At 49.0% G+C, this 27,408-nt stretch overlaps 1 protein-coding gene across 1 annotated transcript in view; it reads left to right on the top strand.

Annotated features, from left to right (window-relative positions):
- The window catches only part of BAZ1B (bromodomain adjacent to zinc finger domain 1B), a 291,291-nt gene that overhangs the window by 95,199 nt on the left and 168,684 nt on the right, over positions 1 to 27,408 (top strand). The window contains exon 15 of the mRNA XM_078680650.1: positions 5,720 to 5,905. Within this exon, the coding sequence (XP_078536776.1) occupies positions 5,720 to 5,905 (186 nt within the window). The remainder of the gene's footprint in view (positions 1 to 5,719; positions 5,906 to 27,408) is intronic.

The following is a 27,408-nucleotide window of genomic DNA, read 5'->3' on the forward strand; positions in this document are numbered from 1 at the left end:
GGCTGCTTCAAGGAGAAAGAACATTAATTGGGGCTTTTAATGAGACTGCTTTATTTCTCCAAATTATGCACGAACACTCCTTTGCTATCAGCTGCTGCTGGTCTCCGTATTCCTGCGCTGACCCCGCCATGGTCGGGAAATTTTACTTTGCAGTCAGCCAATCACCCATGTGAAACAATAGTATTAAACCGGATGAACACTTTATTACCTCCGGATGTTCAGAGACCAGATTGCGGGTTGTGGATTTTTAAACACAAGGGAAGCCCGTAAGAAGATAAAAGGAGATTAAAGGCACACTGTGCACTTTTATTGTGCTGCCCATGGCAAGTAAGCTGAGGGTAGATAAACAAGGTGAAAAGACATTTTTATTATTCTCGCCCAAACCAATTACAGGATATTAAGCCACCGTGCACTGGGCATGCACTAGATCATAAATCAAATGTAAAAATACAATCTTAAGTTTACAACAATTATAAACGCTGTGGTTTTAAGCTTTGCTGTCTATTCAGCTTTTAAATGCCTAGTTATTTTTGCAGCTATTTACATTATTATAGGCTGCCAAGCACTTCCAGCCTGCCATACGCTTTAAAATTCTGGTCACCCTACGCTTCTGGGACACACAAATCCCGCTCTGCCGAAGCACCTCCATCCTACAGCCCCCCCCTCCATCCTACAGCCCCCCCTCCATCCTACAGCCCCCCCCCCCACTTATACCGTTATGGGACATAAACCCCGCTCTGCCAAAGCCCCTCAATCCTACACTCCCCTACGCTTATGCCGCTAGTCTGCTACTGGGACACAAACCCTGCTCTGCCGAAGCACCTCCATCCTATAGCCCCCCCCTCCACTTATACCGCCACTGGGACACAAACCCTGCTCTGCCAAAGCACCACAGTCCAACCCCCCCCCCCACTCCCCCTACCCCCCACTTATACCGCTACTGGGACACAAACCCCGCTCTGCGATAGCACCTCACTCCTACACTCACACCCCACCCCTCCATTTATACCGCTACTAGGACACCCCGCTCTGCCAAAGCACCTCAGTCCAACACCCTCCGCCCCTCCATTTATAAAGGACTGGGACAAAAACCCCGCTCAGCCAAAGCACCTCAATCCTACACCCCCCTCCACTTATGCCGTTACTGCTGGGACACAAACCCCGCTCGGCCAAAGCAGCTCCATCCTACAGCCCCCCCCTCCACTTACACCGCTACTAGGACACAAACTCCGCTCTGCCAAAGCACCACAGTCCAAACCCCCCCTCCCCCACGCCGCCCCTCCACTTATACCGCTACTAGGACTGAAACCCCTCTCTTCAAAAGCACCTCTGCCCTATACCCTCCGTCCCCCTCCCCTCCACCCCCCTCCCCTCCACTAATACCGCTACTGGGACTCAAACCCTACTCTGACAAAGCACCTCAGTCCTACACCCCCCACCCATCCTTTATACCACTACTGGGACACAAACCACTGGGACACAAACCCCGCTCTGCCAAAGCACCTCAGTCCTACACCCCCCACCCATCCACTTATACCACTACTGGGACACAAACCACTGGGACACAAACCCCGCTCTGCCAAAGCACCTCAGTCCTACACCCCCCACCCATCCACTTATACCGCAACTAGGACACACACCCTGCTCTGCCAAAGCACCTCAGTTCTACACCCCTACCAATCCACTTATACCGCTACTGGGGGACAAATCCCGCTCTGCCAGAGCACCTTGGTCCTACACCCCCCCCTCCTCCACTTATACAACTACTGGGATACAAACCCCGCTCTGCCAAAGCACCTCAGTTCTACACCCCGCACCTCCACTTACACCGCAACTGGGACACAAACCCCGCTCTACCAAAGCACCTCAGTCCTACACTCACCCCCACCCCTCCACTTCTACCGCTACTGGGACACAAATCCCGCTCTGCCAAAGCACCTCAGTCCTACATCTCTCCCCCCCTCCACTTATACCGCTACTACCCCCGCCCTCCACTTATACTGTTACTTGGACATAAACCCTGATCTGCCAAAGCACCCCCCCCACTCCCCCCTCCACTTATACAACTACTGGGACACAAACTCCGCTCTGCCTAAGCACCTCAGTTCTACACCCCCCCCCGCCCCTCCACTTATACAACTACTGGTACACAAACCCCGCTCTGCCAAAGCATCTCAGTCCAAACCCCACCACGCCGCCCCTCAACTTATACCGCTACTGGGACACAAACCCCGCTCTGCCAAAGCACCTAAGTCCTACACTCATCCCCACCCCTCCATTTATACCGCTACTAGGACACCCCGCTCTGCCAAAGCACCTCAGTCCAACACCCTCCGCCCCTCCCTTTCTAAAAGACTGGGACAAAAACCCCGCTCTGCCAAAGCACCTCCATCCTACAGCCCCCCTCCACTTATACCGCTACTAGGACACACACCCCGCCAAATCACCACAGTCCAAACCACCCCACGCCGCCCCTCAACTTACACCGCTACTGGGACTCAAACCCTGCTCTTCAAAAGCACCTCAGCCCTATTACCCCCCGCCCCTCCACTTATACTGCTACTGGGACTCGAACCCCGCTCTGACAAAGCACCTCAGTCTTACACCCCACACCCCTCCACTTATACCGCTACATGGACATAAGCCCCGCTCTGCCAAAGCACCTCAGTGCTACACCCCCCTCCCTCCACTTTTTTAAAATTTTTTTTTTTTAGAGAGTTTTATATAGCGCGAACTTGAACCGAATCAGTTATCGGAGCGCTTTACATAGCACCAGTTACGTTACATGAGGACACACTTTCATTTTTTTTAGGCACGGGTAGATTAAGTGATTTGCCCAGAATCACAGGGGGTTTTTGGCGTCGTTACCGAGACTCTAACCCAGATCCCCAGGTCCGAGGTCGAGCGCCCTAGCCGTTAGGCCAACCCCTCTCCACTTATAATGCTACTAGGGCACAAACCCTGCTCTGCCAAAGCACCACAGTCCAAACCCCCCCACGCCGCCCCTCAACTTATAACGCTACTGGGACTCAAACCCTGCTCTTCAAAAGCACTTCAGCCCTATACCCCTCCCCTCCTCCCCCCCGGCCCTGCACTTCTACCGCTACTGGGACACAAATCCCGCTCTACCAAAGCACCTCAGTCCTACATCCCCCCCTCCCCTCCACTTATACAACTACTGGGACACAAACCCCGCTCTGCCAAAGCACCTCAGCCCTACATCCCCCCTCCCCTTATACAACTACTGGGACACAAACCCCGCTCTGCCAAAGCACCTCAGTTCTACACCCTGCCACTTATACCGCTACTGGGACACAAACCTCGCTCTGCCAAAGCACCTCAGTCCTACATCCTCCCCTCCCCATATACAACTACTGGGACACAAACCCCGCTCTGCCACAGCACCTCAGTCCTACACAAAAAGATGTTAATGTTTCACTTCTGTTCTTGGATTTTCATCACAATAAAATACACTGGCAAAGAAGTCAACGGAACAAAATGGCAAGTTATGCTGTTGTTTCGTTCACTTCCGAGCAGCGTTCGATTCAGTCGACCGTGTATGCCTATGGGAATGACTATTGAAGTTAAATATCCCCAGTGAACTTCTAACTATAATAATGGAACTACACAGGGGAAACTGGGCGCAAGTCATCAAGGATACGGTGGGATCATTGACGCAAAAAATCCCCATAGATAACGGTCTAAGACAGGGATGTGTTTTAGCCCCACAACTATTCTCTATATTCCTGTCAGATCTCCCGGCCTCCTTAGAAGTTGAGGGGAGTGCAAGCCACAGAATGGATGCAAACAAGGTGCCCTGCTTACTATATGCTGACGACCTGGTAATAGTAGACCAGACTGAGAGAGGCCTCCAAAGAAAGCTTAATGTATTTAACAGATACTGTCCTAGCAAATTTCTAACTGTCAACCTAGACAAAACAAAGATCCTATGTTTTGGGAACAAAATAAGTAAATTTAATTGGTACCTAGGCGAGCTTAAATTGGAGACGGTTAATGAATATCGCTACCTAGGTATATGGTTTGACAGGAGACTAAATTGGGATACGCACATTGAAACACAAAAAGCAAAAGCACACTCTTCAATATGTGGCATAAAAATGTTCAATAGGGACTACGGAGAGATGTCTCATCGTCCAATGTTAAGAGCCTTTGAGGCAATGATCCCCCCCAGGTCCTGTATGGAGCTGAGGTCCTTTATTTGAGCGGTAAGGGAGCCTGGGACCTGGTGGAGGGGAAATGCCTCAAAGGTCTCCTTTCTCTCCCACAATCATCTATGGTACAAGCCATAAGGAGAGAAATAGGCACGAAGTCCTGGGAGATACACATACAAATGGCAATAATTAGACTTTGGAAACGTCTTGAAGACCCAGACGGGCAAAAAGTAGCACAATGGTGCAAGAATGAAATTCAAAAGAGTGAGCTAAAGTGGGCAAAAGCATGTAGGGAAAGACTGACCCAAATCTGTAAAAGGCTAAAGGTAGAGGTGAGCCAGGAACCGCATCAAGTACTTTGTACTAGGAGTGAGCTGAAACTTAAGGGGAAGGAAACATCAGGATTGATTGATATGGGATATCTAGCGAAAAAGAAATCAGTAACACACATAAGCGCTTGGGAAAATGAAAATTGGTTCCCTTACCTAGACACCCTGCCTAACCGCGGCTTTAGGCAGGAGATATTAAGGCTGCGGATCAGAATTAACCCATGGTTAACAAATAAAGATCTGAAACTGAAAATGTTAGACCAGAAAGGGTGTTGCAGGTGTAATCTGGGAGGCAAAGGAGACCAGTTACATATCCTACTGGATTGCTTGACTCTACTGGAACAGCGGAAACGGTGGCTGCGCCCTGTGTTTCTAAAATACGATAGAGACCAGGGCGCAGGCAGTGGTCTTATTAACTGAACTTCCCTCCATCGATTTTGCAATTGCACTTGGGAAATACATAAAAGTAGTATTGAATGATTTAAGAAACCAGGAATAAGGTGCAGGACTGTATGAATTTTAAATGATTTCTAAATGATGAAACTATTCTCAAATAAGGGAAATGAATAGATCTTAAGTGTAAATGCCAAGTTTTAGTTTAAATGCAATTTTATTGGCGCTGGTACAAGTATAAGGGTATGCAAGAGTTTTTAATCAAAATTGGAACAATTTTAGAATGTTTTAGCGTTCTTATGTGAATTTTAAGCTTGTGATATTGCGTTTTGCACATGTTTAAAGACTATGGTCATAATAAACTTACTTTTGACTTGACACTGAACATAATCTTCACAAAAGTTATTTACAAAAGTTTTAAGCAATTGCCATTATAAATTACAATAACTTTTATTTAAGTATAAATTATAAAAAAAATTAAAAGCCATTGTTATTTGTAATATCAATACATCTAAGTCACGTAAATACAATACATATTGCATTACAAATGCTATAGGTGTCACATTTGCAAAAGTTAAAACTATTGGCATTGTAAATGACCAAGCTATTAATTTCGCTATTTTCAAAACCAACACATAAATAAAAAATTTGTCATTTACAATACCAATATCTAAACTTTCCTAATGCGAGACCTATTGCATTGCAAATGCTTGTTTAAAGTGCTTTAAGGAGTAAAATGGAATTCATGTTTTCTGTGTTTTTTCTTTCCACCTATTTAATCACTTCACATGCTGCCAGGATTGATTGTTGCATTTTTCATGGTAGGTCCGGAATCTAGACAACCTGAAAGATTTTGGAGACTGTGTGATTTCGCTCCAGGCAAGTGTTGTGAAGAAGTTCCTTCAGGGTTTTATGGCACCAAAACAGAAGAAGAAGAAGCCACAGTCTGACGATTCTGCTGTCAAGGCAGAAGAGGTGGATGATGAGAAGAGACTGATAGAAGAAGCAAAGGTATTCTGGTGAAGTAACTTTTGTATCCCCTTTACCGGAGTAGTTTGTCTACAAAAATAGCATTGGGGACCTTGTTTTTCAATGACGCAAGTGCATTTTTGTTAAAACGCTTTAGAAGCAAGCTAAATGTAATCTGATCTGTTACAATTGACTAGTAAATTAAAACCCAATGATAAGAGTGCTTCTTTTTCTGAAGGCCAGCAGGTGGGGTCCAGAATTGTGGGTTATTTACAAAGAGGGTGACCTCTGATATATCCGAATTTAGTTTAAGGCAATGTTAGCCCATCCAGCTGCCAAGTGTTCTCATACTGTTATGAAGTTGGAGGCTTGTGTGGTTAACATTGTTAGAGGCTGACAGCACAATTTGTGTAGGAAGTGGATGAAAATCTAAAGGACCTAATGAGGGAGGCTAATTCAGTGACGTGTATGTTGAAGAGTAAGGGAATTGGAGAGTATCTGTGGGGCCCCACAAGGAAGGGAGAACTGTTTGGATGTAAAACTATCCAGCATCATGGAGTGTTCGATGCCTGTCACAAATGATCCCGAAGGTGCAAGAGCTTTGTTATTATTTCCCAGATGTTTGAGGGGGTGGATCAGTGTGTAATGATCCACCATATCGTAGGCCGCTGATAAGAAGGGTGAGAGCTGTTGTGCCTCCCTCATCCAAGGTGTTCCTGAACTCATCAATCTCAACCAGGCGGGCTTCCGGCCTACCTTTTCTACGGAGGCTGTCATCTTGGCTGCCCTTGACTCGCTGAGGGGGAACGCCTGCGCAGGGATCCCCCAGGCCCTTATACTCCTGGATCTATCGGCTGCGTTCGACACGGTGGACCACAACATCCTGCTCCACCGTGTCGAACAGGCCGGCATCCAAGGCCTTGCCCTTAGCTGGATACAATCATTCTTGTCCGGAAGATCACAGGCCGTTCGGCAGGGCCCCTACACAGCGCCCAAAACCCTCACGACATGTGGTGTCCCCCAGGGCTCTTCCCTGTCACCCCAATTGTTTAACCTTTACCTCCGGCCCCTACTTCACTCACTACATAACTGGGACATCACAGTATATAACTATGCCGACGATCTGCAGATCATCTTCCCCCTCAACTCCCAGTACGCGGTAGACAATTTCCACTCCGCCATGGTCCACATACAGGAATGGATGAACGCCAACCATTTAAAATTGAACCCTGGGAAAACAGAGCTCCTTCTTCCGGGCTCCAGCCCTACTGTCTGGGGGGCCCACTTCTGGCCCACAGAACTGGGCACCCCACCAACCCCCGCAAACACTGTAAAGAGCCTCGGCGTGACCATCGACGCCGAACTCTCCCTCCGATCCCAAGTCGGCTCTCTGGTTTCATCCTGTTCTTCCAACTCCGCAAGATCCGCAAAATCAGCCACTTACTCCCCCCTGCTGCTCTAATCCAAGTGATCGTCTCTCTAGTGCTCTCCCGCCTGGATTTCTCTAACTCCCTCTATCACGGCCTTCCCAAATCATTCCTTTACCGCCTACAGGTAGTCCAGAACCAAGCAGCCCGCCTCATTTACAAATCCCCCAAATGGCAATCGGCCAAACCACTGCTGCACAAACTGCACTGGCTGCCTATAGAGCAGAGAGTGGCCTTCAAGGTGGGCTGCCTCACGTTCGGAGCCCTTCATGGCACCAGCCCCGCCTTCATAACCTCACTCCTCCATCCTTATCGCCCTACTCGCAACCTACGCTCTTCCCACCTTCACAAACTTGTCGTGCCCAAAACCAGAACCAATAAATTCGGTGGACGAAGGTTTGCCCTCCTGGCCCCAAAGTTCTGGAATCCCCTCCCTCTGACCATTAAATCTAGCAGCTCCCTCCTTCATTTCAGTAAGCAGCTCAAAACCTTCCTCTTCCCCCCCACCCTGCTAATTCCTGCAATCTCCCAGCCTGCATCTCTCCTCTGTCCTACAGCGCCAGGGAACTCATGGTGTCAGTGCGCTCTATAAATGTCATTTAATAATTTAATAATAATAATCAGTGGCTTTGGTCAGTGCGGTGTCCAGCTCGAAATCCAAATTGACTTGGATCCAATATGTGGTTGGATTAGATTATTTGAGTCGATTGAGTGTTCATAATTTTTTCAACCATCTTCGCAGGAAAAGACAGTCTTGAAATGCGGCTGTCGTTGGCTGGGTTTTCCGGGTCCAAGTTGGGTTTTTTGAGAAGTTGAAGTATGGAGGTCTTCCACACAGTTGTTAAAGATAATGGTCAAAAGTAGAGCTACGGGTACAGGAATCCGCTTTAGAATGAAGGGAGGGCAAGGATCATTAGGAGATCCTGGTTTAGTAGACTGGATGAGCTGAAGCACTTCTGTGGTGATAGTAAATTCAATAAGGCTTACTTGAGAGAGGATTGTTTAATGTCTGATTTATTTCATAGGCAGTGTACAATCCTAGAGGTGTTGCTGAGATCACTAGGTGTGGATGAAGTAAAATTGTAGATTTGACTTTTTTATTGAAGGTGATGGGCTAGGTTATCACAAAAGATTGGACTATTAATTCCTTTCATTTTAGGAAGTCTATTACCTGAATATCTCTCACGAAGGTATTGAAGATTCAATTTGGTGGGTAAACAATGCAGTCAAGGTACAATTTTGGCCTTAAAATAAAACCTAAAAGAAGCTTATGTTTCTAAAATTTTATTGTGGATCTCCTTTTTGAATCCTGTGTCAATTATTGGTCACTGTGTGCATAACCAATGTCTTACACTCCTCTGTTATGCCTAAGACTGCTCGCCCACACTACCATAAATAAAGCACTTTGAGTTTACATTGAGCCCTGTACACTTGTGGGGCAAACTCCACCTAGACACATGCGGGAGGTGTCTGGTGCAGTGTTGTCAAGGATCACAGATCCCGAGGGCACCAGAGTCCCTGGTGTTTTCTTGGTGGACACAAATGCTGTTATCAGGAGTTCAGGTCCTCTTCAGAGGCAGGCAGTGTGGCTCTGTATATACTATGCATAACCAAAAGGGATGATGGAGGGAGTGTTGAACATTGCAAGCACTCACCCCCCAGTCAACTGATCTGGGTTTAATCCATCATTCTTTAGCTCACTCCGCCACCCCAGTACAGACATGGCCATATGCAAATCAGTCTGACCCTTTGCCTCATTGGAACAGTCCAGCCCGTACTGCCAAGCCTGGTCTTCCCTGGACCAGAAACAAGCATCCTGGGACCGGTTTCTGGCTAATCAGCCAGGCTAGCTTGAATCCAGTGGCAAAGTGAGCAAGGGACCGACGTCTGGGCATACCCAGCCAACTTAAGGCAAACAAAGCAAAACCAAAGGGGATGATGGACGGAGTGTTGAACATTGCAAGCACCCTCCCCCTCCCCACCCCTTCAGGTACCTGATCTGGGTTTAATCCATCATTCTTTGGCGCACTCCGCCACCCCAGTTCAGACAGTTTATGCAAATCAGTCTGACCCTGTGCCGCATGACTGCTGATTGGCCAGAAATCGGTCCCAGGATGCTGGTTTCCGGTCCAGGGAAGACATGGCTTGGCAGTTCGGGCTGGACTGTTCCCCTGAGGCACAGGGTCAGACTGATTTGCATATGGCCATGGGCAGTATGCAGAACAATATCATACATTCACCCCAGTACAGAGATCTGGGCCTAAATCCATCCTTTTTTTGCACTCCACACCACCCCAGATCAGACATGGCCATATGCAAATCAGCCTTGACCCGGTGCCTCATGGGAACAGTCCAGCCCGAACTGCCAAGCCATGGCTTTCCTGGACCGGAATCAAGCATCCTAGGACCGGTTTCTGGCTATCAGCCAGGATAGCTTGACTCCAGTGGTGTGGAGAGCATGGGACTCACGTCTGAGCATACCCATCCCACTCGGGGGGACAAATGCAAAAACAGTTGATGGACAGAATGCACAACAATGTCATACATTCACCCCAGTACAGAGATCTGGGCCTAAATCAGTCGTTTTTTTGCATTCCACACCACCCCAGTGCAGACATGGCCATATGCAAATCAGCCTTGACCCTGTGCCTCATGGGAACATCTGGTTGATGGAAACTCCCTGTATGGAGGTTTGCATTAGTTTCTGTTGCTTATCGATGCAACATGGTATATAGTTCGTCATGGATATAGATTTCCCTTTCCAAGAAAATTACAGCTCTTGTGCTGTTGAGAATTTTGTAATTCCCATCAAATTCCTCACCAGAGCCAACCCAAATGATGAAGAGGTAGTCAATGTACCTCAACCACATTATGGTTTTGTTCACATATTTGTCGTTGGTATGCCATGCCAGTTTTTGTTCCCACCATCCCATTGTCAGATATGCTTAGCTTGGGCTAAAAGAAAAACCCATAGCGGTTCCTTTAACTTGACGGTATAGTTCTTCCCCAAACAAAAATCAGTTTTGGGTCAGACATAATAAAATGATTTCTAGAACCATGTTGTTGTGATGGGCATATTGGATATTGCGTTCCCGTATAAAGTATTCGCACGCTGTCAATCCGATATCATTCTCAATGTTGGTGTACAATGAGATCACATCCATTGTGACTAGTATGTATCAAGCCAAGGTATTTCTCATAGAATTCACAAAAGGTCACTCGTATCCTTCAAATATGATAGATTTTGTTCGTACGGTAACAAATACTCATCCACATAGTTGGCAATAGGTTCCAACAGAGTTCCTTTTGCAGAGATGATTGGTCTCCCTGGTGGTCTAGTCAGATGCTTGTGAATTTTAGGCAAGAAATATCAGTGCTGTTATTGGGTGTTCCATAGTCTGATATTTGAGTTCATCATCATCATCTAGTAGGTTATAATTCATCCATTCTGAAAGTTTGTTGTATAGTTCTCTTATATTTTGGTGTTTTATTCTTTCAGTTTCTCATAATTTTCCGTGTTCCTCAACTCTGTGTGGACTTCTCATGTAGAAATCCTTATCCATGACTGTTTCCACCCTTGTTAGCCATTTTGTTTTCAATGCTATCGTCTTTTTTGAGATCCACTAAGACCCCACGTTGTTTGAATGTTAAATTATCTGTATATTTTGTCTTTTTCATTCGATATAGGTCTTTGATTACTGCCTCATTGAAGATGTCAATTTTATTTACAGGCGGTAATTGCAGATAGTGAAATTTTACTTTCTTGCCGCTTGTGCCGACACCCAATTGTGGGCAGAACATGTCCAAATTTGTGGTCTGTGCTTCTGTGTCTTTTTCCAACTCAACAAGTGTTAAAAAAAATCACTTGAGTCCTTTGCTGTTAAGTCCATTGTATGTTTTTGACTTTCTTTGTGTATTCAGCCATCTTTGAATTTTCTGAGAATTTTTGCAAGTTTTAATTTGCGAATATATTTGTAGAGATCGATCCTGGTTTGTGCTAGATCCATCAAGTTTGTGGGGCAAAATTTGAAACCACGTTTTAATAGTTTAATTTCTTTATTAGAGGGTTTTGTGATCAGTTAATCACCTAAAGTTCTGTGAGGAATGCTCGAAGACCTCTTTAGTTTCATACTCCTTGTCCCGACTTTTTTGGTATCTGTTGATTCGTTTGTCGCATCTTGTCTGCTTATTCTTTTCTTTTTTTAAGTCGTTTTATTAAGACAAAAGCAAGCTTCAGATACAAGCAAATCTCAATATATCAATACAAAGCATGTAAAAGACATGGCAAATGCCAGGCATTATAGAACGCAGAATACAGTTTGTGTAGGCAATGCCGCACGCTACCCTCTAGAATACATCCCTAAACCCTCCCGGCAAACCCATTCCTTGCCATTCATGACACCCATCACGGACCCCTGTACAATGTCCACGGCCCCATATTTTCTCCCGTTTGCGGGGGGCATCCACGGCTTTGATACACCACCTATTCTGCATTGACACCAGTCCATTTCGCAGGGCCATGCAACCACCGCCGGTGGCTCTGCAGCCCCCCATTCGTGTGCAATGTTCCTCTTGGCGTTTCTCCCACCGCACCCTCAGCTAGGATTACTGGGCACGTGATCTCTCCTGTGACGCCGAGGATATGCCATCTGGACTCTAGCGGGTCCCGTGAACCCAGCACATCCTCCATCACACGGGTGACGCCCTTCCAATACTTCTGAATACTTGGGCAGGACCACAATATATGAAAGAACCCCCTCTCGCCACATCCCCTGGCACATACATCGAAGCCCCTACCTTTAATACAGACCTGCGACATTCTCGAGGCATATGACCTGTGGAGGATGTGAAGTGGAGCCAATCGAAAGCACGCCCTTATGGCTATTTCATTGGGACACTGAAGGACCTTGGTCCAGTCATTTGTCGGTTTATCCTTGAGCGAGTGTGTCCTCTGCTTCTTCCTCTTTTTGTTGAGAACTGTCCCCCACAAATTTTCTCCCAATTTCGTTGTTGAATGGCCAGTCACATTTCCCCTAAAAAAGCACATTTTGTCCTTCCCTCAATTTGTTCCACTTATCCAATATTGGGGTATCTTTCATAGATTCACATGCCTGAATCCTTCCCCGTCGCCGAGGCGGGAGTCCCACGGTAAATAAAAAAGCAGTGCCAAAGGTAAATAACAGTAGTAGGTCCAAAAGAAAAGGCCTGAGGCCTAGATCTTAGTAGCCTATCTACATAAATATTTAACAACAAGAGGTGGTGATGGACAGAGTTTCTGAATTAAGCAGAATACTCTCACCCAGTCAAGAGATCAGGGCTAGATCCAACACCGTTTTTTAGCTTACTGCACCATCCCAGTTCAGAACCTGGCTATATGCAAATTAGTCTGTTCCTGTCCCAGTGCATGATGGGAACAGGGCAAACCAAACTACCAAGCCAATTCTTACACTGGGAAGGAAACAAGCTTCCGGGGACCGGTTTCTGGCATTTCAGCCGTCGTCGGCCCGGCTTGCTTGAATCCCGATGGCCACGTGTGGCCAAGTGTGGAAGGGTATGCTCAGACATGAGTCCCTTGCTCACTGCACCATCAGGATTCAAGCAAGCCGGGCCGAAGACGGCTGTAATGCCAGAAACCGGTCCCCGGAAGCTCGTTTCCTTTCCAGTGAAGAATTGGCTTGGTAGTTTGGTCTGCCCTGTTCCCATGATGCACTGGGCCAGGGACAGACTCATTTGCATATAGCCAGGTTCTGAACTGGGATGGTGCAGTGAGCTAAAAAACGGTAATGGATCAAGCCCTGATCTGTTAACTGGGTAGGAGTGTTCTGATTAACTCAGATACTCTGTCCATCACCACCCCCTTTTTGAAATATCTACATAAATATGCTAAAAGAACCAAACCTTTGGTCACAACCAATCCGCTATCAGCACCTTCTAGAACCCTCTCTGCAGAGCCAGTTCTCCTCAGATTTTCACCGCACGTCGTGTGTGAAGGGAGTCTCCCTGAGCTCTGCTCAGTTTCTTCAGATTTTACTTTTTTGGATCATCCAAGATCATACTTCATTTCTCTGACCCTATTAAGGCAGTAATATGGCAGAAAACAAGGAAAAGACTATGAAACATGTCTAACCTTTTCCTCAATACCCCTCACGTTCTGAGAGATGAGGCTATTATTTCCCCTGCACCTTATACACTGCCCAAGCCAAAGGCGAAGGTCAGCACTCCGCCCAAGGGGCCCAGTCGAAACCAAGCGCTCCCTCTTAAAGCCAGACTTCGAGCTCGGCTCCGAGGAAGACAACTACGCCTTCTGTGGCGCCGCGGCCAGGGCGACTGACGCTGGAATCTGGGGACCACGGTTCGATCCCCGGCTCCGGCGGCAGGTTAGCCCAGCACCATGTGACTCTGGGCAATAGCTCGCTTAATCTTCCCGACGGCCCCCCAGCGCCTAGAGACCCTTACGGGTGATTGTGCGCTTTACAAATGTGGACTTTTAGTAGGGGAATCTGTGTATAGTCATAATCTAGTGAATAGTCCCGCCCATGTGCGTGAACCCCGGAGCAATCAAAAATAATCTGTGTCGAAAAATGCAGAACTGCACAGACACTTAAGAGAGAATTAAAGACCGATAATGCAGCCTATAAAACAGGCTACACTGTCCAGTACTTCAACTAGAAATTCCACCAAAAAATCCACAAACCGCAAAGCCTGTCCAGATTTCCCTTGGCTCAACAGCAAAAAACCCCTCTGGAATGATAGAGAGGAAGACCTGGACAGACAAGCCCCATAGGCCGCCATTATGTGGCTCAGAACAGGATACTGTGCCTTAAAGAGAACTTTCCAGAACTTCACAGTATCCCAGAATGTACTGCAGGTCCCTTTTACTTTCAGTTCTTTTTTCCGGCTCCTGCAAGCAGGACCCTGGAACATTGAGCTCTCCCTTTTCAAGGGTTTATTGGTGATTTTGTTCACTTTTTTGTCAAGTTGAGTGCTTTCTAAGTACTTTGGTGCCTTTCTTCTTGTTTTTTTGCACTCTTTTGATGTCATATATGCCTGCATTATTTGACAAATGCCCGGAGTGCTCCAGGAAGAAGGCCAAATCCGATCCCCATGAGGTGTGTATCCTCTGCTTTCCCTCTTCCCGTGTCCCAGAGGAGTGTGATTTGTCAGGGCTTCTCTGGCAGGACCCTGAAGGACAGAAAGATCAGTCTTCAGGGCCTTGTGGAAAGAAGGCTGAAGGCGCAAGGTGGGTCTGGAGGGGCTTCCTCTGCCTGTGCTGAGGCCTCTGGGGGGCTCCCCAGGGGCAGGAAGACCAGCAAGCGTCACCATTCTCCGTCTGGGTCGATTGCACCGACTACGACGTCGAGAGGGATGACTACAGTCTGTTTACCGTCTCCCCAGGGCTCTGGGTCGAAGCGACGTCTAAGGAACTGAACAGACCGCCGTCGAAGTCTCCTGTGACGATTTCGTCGTCGTCTGAGTCGACATCGACGTCGAAAGGCCCGGCGTCGGCGCTCGCCGTCTGGGCGACTTTGCCGTCGGCGAAAAGGAGAAGATCGTCGTCGAGGGGATCCTCGACGTCTAGGCGCCGGAGGTCGCCGTTCTTCGACGCCGAAGAGACAGAGAAGATCTGGCGCCATGGGAGGTTCTCCTACGTCCCAGGCTGGAAAGGAAGGCGGATCACCGGGTTTGGTGGCAGTCACAGAGGCCGGTTACACGCCCGCCTCCATTACCGAGGGGACTCCCTGCGAGGGACTCTACTGCTCCTCCTCTACCACCACTGCCTCACACTATGCCTCGACCTCAGCTACCGGCAGACAAGCCGCCCCCTGTCCCTCCGAGGTCAGCCTCGCTGCCCAGGCTTCCGACCCCTCCCAAGGGGACTCCTAAGCCAAAGGCCCCGCCAAGCCGAAGTCGCCCGCCCCGGTAGAACCGGCGGATCGACCAAAGCCGAGGAAGTCACGATCACGCTCCGGACGGAGAGGGAGATCGAGGAGTCAACGTAGATCCTCCACCAGGTCAAGATGTCGCCATAGGAGGCGGGAATCTAGGTCCCGCACGGACTCCTCCAGCACCAGAACCTATTCTCTGACCTTGTCGGAATCCCCGGGGACAAGAGTGTCTCCGGTGGACGACATCAGCACGTTCCAGGATGTTCTCCTGAGGGGGGTGGCGCAATTGGGAATCACGGTGACTGCTCCAACACCCACGACGTCCGTGATATTTGAGTCGCTTCACAAGAAGCATTTGTCTCGCCCTCTACTGCCACTAGTGCCCATTTTGGTAGAGCCTGCGGAGGAGCTGTTCCTCACGCCAGCGGTGGTGAAGGCCACTAACCTCCCGACTTCTGAAGAAGTACAGGGCCCCGGATTCGGACCCGGCTTTCCTGCGGATAGACCCGGTACCTGACTCCGTTATAGTGACAGCGGCCAAGAAGTTACATTCTACCTTCCCGTCCTCAACCATACCGCCCGATAAGGAGAGCCAATGGATCGACTCGGCTGGTAGGAAGGCTTGTGGGACTTCATCCACAGCCATGAAGGCGTCCAGCGATGCGGCATTGCTAGGGCGGTATGACCGTGCCCTGTGGGAATCCTTGCAACAATTCACGGAACTCCTACCACGAGACAAGAGGGAGGACTTCCAGGAGATACTCCAAGAGGGGATGCTGGTTTCAAACCAGGTCATCAGCGTGGCTGCAGATGTTTCTCTTTTGGCTGTCCATGGGTACGGTCATGGGATTAACCATGCTTGGCTCAGGCTCACATCACTCAAGCCGGAGGCCCAGCAGCGGGTCGCCAATCTGCCCTTCTCGAGGGAATCCCTGTTCGGGAAGCATGCCGATGATGAGATGGCCCGCATGAAGGCAGAGGCAGAGACCCTGACGGCTGTGGGCTTGGAGAAGCCCAAAGAAAAGAAAGCCTACCGTCCGTTCCAGAGACTGTTTGGTGCACAGGGAAGAGGACGAGGGCAGGCTTCGGGACAGCAGCAGCAACAACAGCAGCAGTTCCGGAGACCCTTCCAGAAGCGCCAGAAGGGTAGAGGTGGACAGCAGTCTTCTACAGCGAACAAGGGCCCGGCCGGGTCTCGACCCTGAGTGGTTACTTCCCCTTCATCCGTTACCCGCTCCGGTGGGGGGAAGCGTTACATTTTTTCTGGCAGAGTGGAGAAAAATTACTCCGGACAAGTGGGTGCCGAATATTGTTTGCAATGGATAAAGTCTTCGGTTCACCAGCCCGCCTCCATCGATTCCTCCGGTCTACTTGCAGTGTCAGCTGCGCGAACGCCAGGCGGAGGCCAATATCCTGTTAAGGAAAAGGGTGATACACGTACCTCTGTCTCAAAGAGGAAGAGGTCTGTACTCCCGGTTCTTCCTGGTTCGTAGGAAGGACAAGAACGAGTTCAGGCCCATTCTGGACTTGCGACAGGCAAACAAGTGGATTCGCAGAGAAAATTTTGCATGCTGTCGTTGCATCAGATTTATCCTCCGTTGCAACAAGGAGACTGGCTATGTGCAATAGACCTATAGGATGCGTACTTCCATGTGCCCATTGCACACAAACACAGGAAGTTCCTGCGATTTCAAGTCGGCACCAACCATTATCAGTACGCGGTGCTGCCATGAAGAACCACGTGGTTAAAACTTCTTCCACTTGTATCACTATCATTAAGTGGTTGCGTAAGATCTGGATGCTCCCCCAGGATACTCAGAAAACCGTGGTCCAGGCCTTAATCACCTCTAGACTGGACTATGGGAACATTCTTCTCCTGGGAGCCTGCAAAGAGGTGATTTGCAAATTACAAACTGTCCAGAATATGGCAGCGCGACTGCTCTGTAAACTCCCCCAATACATCCCATACCTCCAATTCTCTACGCACTCTGCACTGGCTCTGCATTGAAAACCGTACTAAATTTAAGGCCCTTTGCTTCATGCATAGAATAAATGCTGGCCTGGCCCCACCCTATCTCAACTCCTTGGTACAGCACTACTGTCCCCTCGGTACTCTGCGATCATCTAATCAGCACTTGTTCTCGGTTCCCAGAATTAAAAGATCCAGAATGGGTGGCCGCTCTTTCGCCTGGCTGGCCCCCTCACTCTTAAATTCCCTTCCTCTCCGGCTGCGAACTGAACCCTGCTACCTTAAGTTTCGCAGACAAGTAAAAACTTGGTTATTTAACATGTAACAGCCTTCCGTTCTGACCCTCCCGCCTCATTTGGTTTTTAGCGCCGGGAAACCTACGGGTAGCTGAGCGCTTTATAAACTTAAATATAATAATAATAATAATAATAATAATAATAATTCGGGCTGAAGTCTGCGCCCAGAACATTCTCGAAGTGCATGGCAGTGGTAGCAGCACACCTAAGGAAGACCAAGGTGTTTGTCTACCCGTACCTGGACGATTGGTTGATCAAGGCCTCCTCCTTCTCGGAAGCTCAGGCGCATTTCCAGAAGACGTGCGTTCTCTTGAACAAGCTGGGGTTGCACATCAACATGTCCAAGTCTGTCCCGACTCCGGTCCAGTGCATTCATTACTTGGGAGCCACCATCAATACGCTGTCAGCAAGCGTGTCTCCTTCGGAGGAGCGAAGGTTATCTCTCCTTCGGAAGGCTCAGGCTCTTATGACCACTCCATCTACAACAGTGAGGACGGTGTCTTCTCTACTGGGATCGATGGCCTATTGTATCTTCCCAACGCCACACACACGACTGCACATGAGACCGTTGCAGGAGTGCTTGGAGGATCAGTGGGATCAGAGGAAAGGGTCTTGGGACGACAAGATACGACTGTCTCCTCATGCTCTTCAGTCTCTGAAGTGGTGGTGCTCAGCGGAGAATCTCCTCAGAGGGGTTCCCTTCCACAAGGACATTCCCACTCAGACTATCGTGACGGATGCGTCTCTCCAGGGCTGGGGAGCGCATTCCGGAGACTTAAAGATTCAAGGAACGTGGTCCCCCCCAGAGTCCACGTATCGCATCAACTTCCTGGAACTCAGAGCTGTTCACTTGGCACTGAAGGCCTTTCATCCGTCCTTCCAGACCAACTCTCTGCTTGTACAGACGGACAATACGACCACGATGTATTACCTCAACAAGCAGGGGGGCTCGAGATCACACACTCTGTCGCAGGAGGCGCAGGCGATCTGGCGATCGCTTCTGGCAAGAGGACTGACGATAACGGCTACCCATCTACCAGGTGTGCAGAATGTTCAGGCGAACGCACTGAGCAGACTGATTTAGGAAAACCACGAATGGGTCATAAAAAACGAAGTACTAGGAGAAGTCTTCGCAAGGTGGCGGACTCCAGACATCTGTTTTCCACCGTCGAAAACAGCAAATGCCGAGACTTCGCCTCCAGGTACTACCAGCAAGGGACGCTGGGGAATGCTCTATGGATCGACTGGCCGAACAGCTTTCTGTACGCTTTTCCACCCATTCCCCTGATTCCGGCAGTGCTCATCAAGCTGTCCCAGTCCAGGGTGCGGATGATCCTGATTGCCCCGGAATGGCCCAGGCAGTGGTGGTTCACGGACCTGCTTCACTAGTCTCTCCTTCCTCACATACGGTTGCCGTGCAGGCCGGATCATCTCACGAAGTTCGGGGGGCTGATGTTGCACCCCAACCTCTCGTCTTTGAGTTTCGCGGCATGGCTCCTGATATAGTGCAATATGGCCATTTGAATCTTCCTGAACATTGCATGGCTATACTGAAGGAGGCTAAGAGGCCTTCCACTTGGACTTCCTATGCTTACAAGTGGAAGAGGTTCTGTATCTGGTGCAAGTCCAAGAACTATGACCCGACGACGTGCAAGGAAGACGTCATCCTTCCTTACCTTCTGTATTTGGCGCAGTCTGGCTTTAATTTTCATTTCATTAAGGTTCATCTCGCTGCATTTACTGCCTACAGGAAATGCCCTTCACAGACTTCCTTCTTCCAGATCCCTGTGATCAAAGATTTTTTGGAAGGCTTGAAGAAAGTATTCCCTCCTGTCGGGCTTCCTTCACCTTCATGGGAACTGAATGTGGTGCTGTCCAGGTTGATGAAGGAGCCTTTTGAACCTATTCATAAGGCTTTGTTGCAGCACCTGTCCTGGAATGCGGCGTTCCTCTTGGCTATTACATCGGCCCGCAGGGTGAGTGAAATTCAGGCGTTGTGTTGCCAAGAACCTTATACTGTATTTCATGCTGCGAAGGTTGTTAAGCGTACTCACCCGAAATTTCTTCCCAAGGTTATTTCTGATTTTCATGTCAACCAGACTATAACTTTGCCTACGTTTTTTCAGAATCCTTCATCTCCAGCGGAAAAGTATTTGCATTCCCTGGATGTTAGGAGGGTGTTGCAATTTTATCTGGATAAGACCAAAGATATTCGTAGGTCAGACCAATTGTTTATCAATTATGGATCAGTCAGGTCGGGTCTTGCTACCTCTAAACAGGCCATCTCTAGGTGGATTGTGTCCTGCATACAATTGTGTTACCAAAAGGCTAATAAGACCTTAGGGGGTAAACCTAAGGCTCATTCCACCAGGGGCAAAGCTGCCACAACGGCTTTGCTCCGTAATGTTCCAATTGCAGAAATCTGCAAGGCGGCCACTTGGAAGTCGGTCCATACCTTAGCTAAGCATTACTGCCTGGACAATGATGCCAGGGCAGACGCTCAGGTTGGGCAGGCTTCGCTGCGAAATCTGTTTGCACAATAGTGGTTATTTCTCGTTTCTCCACCGCCGCTTTGGTGTGGGGTTGGGCTTGCCATTCTATTCACTAGTTCTCTTCCAGGGGATACTCATCAATAGTCATAAGCACTGAATAGTCCCGCCCACGTGCGGGACCCCGGATAGTCCCGCCCACGTGCGGGACGCCGGAGCAATAGCCAATAATATGCATATATATATATATATATATATATATATATATATATATATATATATATATATATATATATATATATATATATACAGCCCAAAATAACAAAACTAGGCTCAGAAAACTGCCATAATAGCCTGTAAAATCTTTACATTTGCTAAATAAAGACATATAAAACACATTATATGCTAATGTAAAGAAGAACACTGCCTAGGTTTTCTTTGAAACACAAAACCTTTATTTTCAAAGGTAAAAACAGGCAGGATCATAGAGGCAGCTTTAGCCTAGATAGGCTGCATTGTAACAGAAAAATCTGGCGCCGTGCCTTTAAGACCTCTGTGAGCCTCCAGGCTCCCATCATGCACCACAGGTGACAGTTAGGTCAGTTCTTTTTTCCGGCTCCTTCTGTGAGGATCCTCTAGCATTGAGCTCGCCAGTTGGTGATATATTTTCACTTTCTTCTGGTATTTCTTTAATTTTTTCGTCTTTACTCGACGTCTTTAGTCATTATCTGACTAATCCAACAATTTTTTACTGTTTTTTGGCTATTTTTCCAGTCACAATGCCAGCCTTATTTGCGAAGTGTCCGGCCTGTGGTAAAAAAATGGCTAAGACAGACCCTCATTCGGTCTGTGTAGCTTGTCTACCTTCTTCTCACAAGCCAGAACTTTGCTATCACTGCAGCAAGCTTTCAGGTAGAACTTTGAGAGAGAGAGAGAGAAGAGCAGGCTTCAGTCCCTGTATGACAGAGGAGAAACTGTGAGTGGAAGAGAAGATGTTCACTCCAAGAAGCCTTCTTCTCAGCGTAAGGACAAAGGGGAGAAGAGAAAACATCGGTCCCCTTCAACTTCGAGGGACAGATCTTCTTCCAAGGTACCTGTGTGCTCAAAATCGGCATAGAAATCACCGTCGCGGCATACGTCGACGTCGAAGCATCCCTCGCCGTCGAAGAAGAATTCGCCGTCGAAGCAAGGTGAGAAGCGACATGAGCGTAGGCGGTCCCGGTCTGGCTCGCCTACGACTACAAGAGGACGGGACTCGACGTCATCTCATCGCCGTCGACGGTCGCCGTCGAGAGGCTCGAAACATCAGTCAAGGTCGCCGTCGAGAGGTGCCATGACGTCGACGTCGAACCGGGCAGTAGAGGTTTCGACGTCGAAGAGCCCCAGTCATGTGACGTCGAGGCACACGACGCCGAGAATCATCGCCGTCGAAACGCCTGACGTCATCACCGAAGAGGCATTCGTCGTCGAAGAGGTCGTCGCCGAGGACATCGCCGCCGAGGAGGTCGCCGCCGAGGAGGTCGCCGCCGAGGAGGAGGTCGCCGCCGAGGAGGTCGCCGCCGAGGAGGTCGCCGCCGAGGAAGTCGCCGCCGAGGAAGTCGCCGCCGAGGAGATCGCCGCCGGAAAAATCGACGTCTAAGAGGATGTCGTCGACGTCTCCTGCTGCAAAAAGGCCTAGAACGGTGTCCAAAGACCGGTCTAAGGTTTCTGGCTCTTCTGGGAGGTCCTCTTGCTCACCTGAGTTGCGGATTGTGCAAATCTCTCCAGAGCCTTCGAGAGCGCCTTCACCTACAGGGGCTAACATCTCGCCGCGATGGCTGGGTGAGCTCAGAGACTGGAAGATAAGAAAAATTAACCTTCCAAGGTCTCCTTCCAAGTCTCCGGTGTCTGCTAGATCGAGGTCACCTCTGGCACGGGTGGTACACTCTGCAATACGACGTGAGCGTACTCCACCGAGAGTCTCCATCGGAGAGGAGGCGAGCCTCACCATCTCCTAAGTCTTCTCGTCATCACTCTTCTAGAAGACGCGATACTAGATCTTCGACAAGGTCTACAAATTCAAAGAGGGACTACTCTCCAACGCTGTCATCAACTCCTCCGAGTAGGATTTCACCAATTGATGACGTAATTACTTTTAATGAGGTGCTCTGTCGTGGTGCAGCGAAACTGCATATCGAGATGCCGGTCTCTACTGCTAAGACAACGGTCATTTTCGAGACCATGCATCAGAAGTTGTCATCAAGGCCCTTACTTCCTCTGGTTCCGGGTCTGTTGGGACCTGCGGAGCACAAATTCTTAACCCCGGCATCCTTAGGAGCAGTTCCTTCACGGATTGCAAAGAAATATAAAGCACCGGACAATGATCCTTTATTTCTGAGGTCTGAGCCACCTCCTGATTCAGTCATCGTTTCAGCGGCTCGTAAGAATCAGACAGGAGCGGCATCATCCTCTGTGCCCCCTGATAAGGACAGCAAAGCTATGGACTCAGTAGGAAAGAAAATGTGTGCCACTTCTGCTTCCTACATGAAGGTTGCCAGCGCCTCCGCTTTACTGGGTTGCTATGACCGTTCTCTTTGGGATTCCTTGTCTCGCTTTACAGAAAAACTTCCAAAAGACCAGCAGGATTTTCTGGAAATCCTTTATGAAGGTGGGCCAGTGGCTAACCAGGTGATTAGCGCAGCTGCAGATGCTTCCGACTTGTCTACACATGGCTATGCCCATGGAATCTGTGCAAGACGCTCAGCTTGGCTAAGGCTTGCGGGTCTTAAGCCTGAAGCTCAACATCGAATTCTGAATTTGCCGTTCAATGGTAAATCACTCTTTGGGTCTCATGCTGACGATGAGATGTCAAGAATGAAGACGGAGCTCGATACTGTGAGAGCTGTTGGCCTTGAAAAGAGAAAGGACAGCTTTAAGAAAAAATACCGTCCTTATGATCGGAGACAGAGCCAGCAGAGGGTTCAAACCCCTCAATGGTCGTCACAGCAGAATCAGGGAAGATCTCAGTTCTCCCAGCGTCGTCCTGGTAGAGGAAGAGGGGGCATTTCCAAACAGTCTGCACCGGGAAACAAGCAGCAGCAACAAAAACAGTGAGTGCTTTCTTCCCCTGAGCCCGTTACCCACTCCGGTGGGGGGGGGGAAGTGTTCGCTTTTGTCTGGACGAGTGGAAAAACATCACAAACGACAAATGGGTGCTGAATATTGTGCAAAATGGATATGCAATCAGATTCAAGTCTCCTCCACCTTCCATTCCTCCTCTAAAGTCTGTGTTCCATCGACTTCATCTTTTGAAGCAGGAGGTGTCTGCATTCATCTTAAAGAAAGCCATCGAGGAGGTCCCGAGGGCACATCGTCGACAAGGCATTTACTCCCGATACTTTCTAGTTCCAAAGAAAGGTCCAAACAAGGAGTTCAGGCCCATACTAGATCTCAGGCGCCTCAATCAATTCATTCGGCGAGAAAAGTTCAGAATGCTGGCGTTACATCAAATAATTCCCCTTCTGCATCAAAGGGACTGGATGTGCTCCATAGATCTTCAGGATGCGTATTTTCACATCCCCAAAGCATTGGAAATTTCTAAGGTTTTGCATACAAACCAGTCATTACCAGTACGCAGTCTTGCCCTTCGGGCTAAAGTCAGCTTCTCGCACCTTCTCAAAGTGCATGGCAGTCGTAGCGGCTTTCCTAAGGAAGAGACACATTTTCGTCTATCCCTATCTAGACGATTGGCTGCTAAAGAGTGCGTCCCCGAGTCTGCTTCAACAACATCTCACGTTCTGCATACATCAGCTGCGGAAGCTGGGCCTGCACGTGAACTTCAAAAAGTCTATCCTCAACCCCACACAGAGGATACACTATCTGGGCGCACTTCTAGATTCAAAGGACGCAAAAGCGTACTTTGCTACTTAATTTTACTATCCCCTCACCGGAAAATTTAGTCAAAATTTGCAGGTCAGTTAAATCTGGCTCCCCCCGAGATGCCGTATCACCAAAAAGGCTAAGTGACAGTTTGGAGACCCTTGAACCTTATATCAGGCACTTGCTAGATGTTTCCTTCTGATCCAGTTTAATTCCCGAGGAGTGGAAACAGGCTGTGGTGCTCCCCCTCCGCAAAAAGCCGAACATTAGCTTCAAGAAATTGGACAACTTACGCCCCATATCGCTGCTGCCTTATTTTTCTAAGGTAGCAGAGAAAGTGGTAAATAAACAACTAATGAAGTATATGGAGGAAAGCAATCTCCTTCACCCTACCCAATTTGGGTTTCGGCCCCGTCATTCCACGGAGTCTGCCCTTCTCAGGGCTACCGAGTCCCTCAGGCATGGTGCAGATGAGGGACAAACCATGGCTCTTATTCTATTAGACCTCAGTGCTGCGTTCGACACTGTAGCACATTCCATCTTGCTACAGTGTCTGAGCAAAGGTGGGGTGAGAGGGACAGCGTTGAAATGGATATACTCATTTCTTACTGGCCGAGGTTTTCAATTGAGGCAGGGTGATTACTACTCTGGACGGATCTCTCTGGACCAGGGAGTGCCGCAGGGTTCGTCCCTGAGTCCAACACTTTTTAATCTTTGTTGCCCCGATCGCCACCTTAGTAGAGAGCTACGGCCTCCGACTAGTATCGTATGCCGACGACACGCAGTTGGTTATCTCCCTGTCGCGTGCACCCGGTCTTTCAGCGGACATCTTCAGAGCTTGCATGCAAGATCTTGCAGCCTGGATGTCCGCCAATTGTCTCAAGCTCAACGGGGGCAAGACCGAGGTGCTGGTCGTGGGGGGATGCCATTCAGCGTGGACGTCGGCATGGTGGCCATCCTGCCTTGGTCCAACACCCATCCCGTGCCAGAAAGCTAAGAACCTGGGCATCTGGTTTGATGCTGACCTCACTTTTGGCCCCCAGATTAACCAGGTGGTCGGATCCTGTTTTGGGACCCTTAAAAGTCTTGGGAAGACTCTGAAGTTTTTACCCTTAAAAGCCCGACAAACTTTGGTGCATGCATTAGTTACATCAAAGATGGACTACGGCAATCTCCTCTATTTAGGGACCTTGGAGAAGAATTTCAGCCGCCTACAGGTTCTGCAGAATGCCGCCGCACGATTGGTGCTTAAACTACCCAGAAGAGCCGCTTCCGCTGCTGCCCTCCGGTCGCTGCAGTGGCTCCCGGTCAGAAGTAGGGTAGAATTCAAAGCACTATGCACGTGCCACCGGATCATCAACGGGCGGTCTCCTCTCCCTTTGCAGGGACTACTAACGTCTTATGAGCCGTCCCGGACTCTGAGATCCGCCGGCTCTGGACTCCTGGTTGTTCCCAAGGTGTCTAGAGTGCGGATGGGTGGAAGGTCCTTTAGGTACCTTGCAGCCTCCAGATGGAACAAACTACCGATGGCACTGCGATTAGAACCATCTGAGCTAATTTTCAGAGCCAAGCTTAAAACTATACTATTCGCTCAGTAAGGTAGGCCGCTCAGTAGATCCCAGTACATTTCTCTCCTTAGCGCGGAGACACGCCGTTGTGCGTCATCAAGCGCTTTACAAAACTCCCTAAATAGAAATAGTATCCTTCGGAGGAGAGACTATCCTCTATTCTCCTCAAATGTCAAACCTTACTAAAGAATCTTCGACCAACGGCCAGACAGATCTTGTCTGCTAGGATCCATGGCGTCTTGCATTTTCCTCGTTCCGAACGCCAGACTGCACATGAGACCTCTGCAACGGTCTCTGGAGGATCAGTGGTCCCAGTTTTCAAACCGTTGGGAAGACAAACTGTCGCTACCTCTGTCAGTGCGGATCTCCATTCGATGGTGGATGCAGCGGAGTCATCTGATAGTGGAAGTGCCTTTTCAAGAGGACATGCCCAGACGATCGCTGGTGACAGATGCGTCCCTGCAGGGATGGGGCGCCCATCTGGGTCCCCTTCAAGTTCAAGGAGTGTGGTCAGAGAAAGAGACTGTATCACATAAACATGTTGGAACTCAGAGCGGTTCATCTGGCTCTCAAGGCTTTCTTTCCAGCACTCACGTCAGCCTCTCTGCTTGTTCAGACAGACAATACAACAACGATGTACTATCTGAACAAGCAGGGCGGAACGAGATCCAGACCTCTGTCGCTGGAAGCGCAAGCAATCTGGAAGTGGCTTCTGGCTCGGGGTATGACAATTTCAGCTGTCCATCTGCCCGGTGTCCTCAACGTCCAAGCGGACGACCTAAGCAGACACTTCGCAGAAGCGCACGACTGGGTCTTAAAAGACGAAGTGATAAGAGATGTCTTCCGGTCCTGGGGGTCTCCAGAAATCGATGTCTTTGCAGGCGCCAACAACGCAAAATGCCGCGTCTTCGCGTCCAGGTACCCACAACGAGGGTCCAAGGGGAATGCTCTATGGATAGACTGGTCAGAGAAATTACTCTACGCATTTCCTCCGATTCCACTCATTCCCTTGGTGATCAAGAAACTGTACAAGTCGCAGACAGACATGATTCTAGTGGCTCCGGATTGGCCTCGCCAATGGTGGTACCCGGATCTCCTGCATCTATCCAAAGTGCCACACAGGAGGCTTCCGTGTTGTCCGGATCTGCTGACGAGAGAGAACGGCAGGGTGTTCCATCCCAACCTGCCGTCCCTGAAGCTAGCAGTATGGTTCCTGAGTTCGTCCAGTATGGACATCTAGGCCTCTCGCAGGACTGCATGCACATTTTACGAGAGGCAAGGAGAGCTTCTACAAGAAAGACGTATGCTTTCAAGTGGAAGCGTTTTTTCATGTGGTGTGCTGCTGAAGGACATGACCCAATTCGAGGTCAGGAACAGGTACTGTTACCATACTTACTTTCTTTGGCCAAAGCAGGTTTACAGTATTCCTCTATTAAAGTCCATCTGGCAGCAATAACAGCATATCGAAAGTCTCCTACCCAGGGGGTCTTTCTTTCAAATGCCAGTTGTGAAGGATTTCCTGGAGGGTCTCAGGAAAGTGTATCCTCCCGTGAGGGCTCCCTCACCTCCTTGGGAACTTAATGTGGTTTTGTCTAAATTGATGGGTCCTCCATTTGAACCTATACATAAGGCTTCCCTTCAACATCTGTCATGGAAGGTGTCCTTTCTTGTAGCTATCACTTCTGCGCGCAGGGTGAGTGAGATTCAGGCCTTTTGTGCTACAGAACCCTGTAGGAAGGTAAATCCCTGACTATGGTTGCCCCCAACTTTTTGCCTGGTGTTTTGCTGGTTTTCTGACTTAGTTGACCTGGGGCCCTGCTATTCAGGACCCCAGGCCTACTGCTCTCTCTGTAAAATGGATTCCATGTACCCTAGGTACATATCTAATTGGATACTGAGTCACCTTATCAGTCCCTGTACAGTGTACCTTAGGTACCCAGGGCATAGGTGTACCCAGGGCCTACCAGGGGCTGCAGCATGTATTATGCCACCCCTGGCTGGCCATCCAAATCTGACACAACTGGCTGCACGACAGCTGGGGCAAGGTGGTGT

Source organism: Lissotriton helveticus, chromosome 3_1 (assembly GCF_964261635.1).
Source record: "Lissotriton helveticus chromosome 3_1, aLisHel1.1, whole genome shotgun sequence".
Lineage (NCBI taxonomy): Eukaryota > Metazoa > Chordata > Amphibia > Caudata > Salamandridae > Lissotriton > Lissotriton helveticus.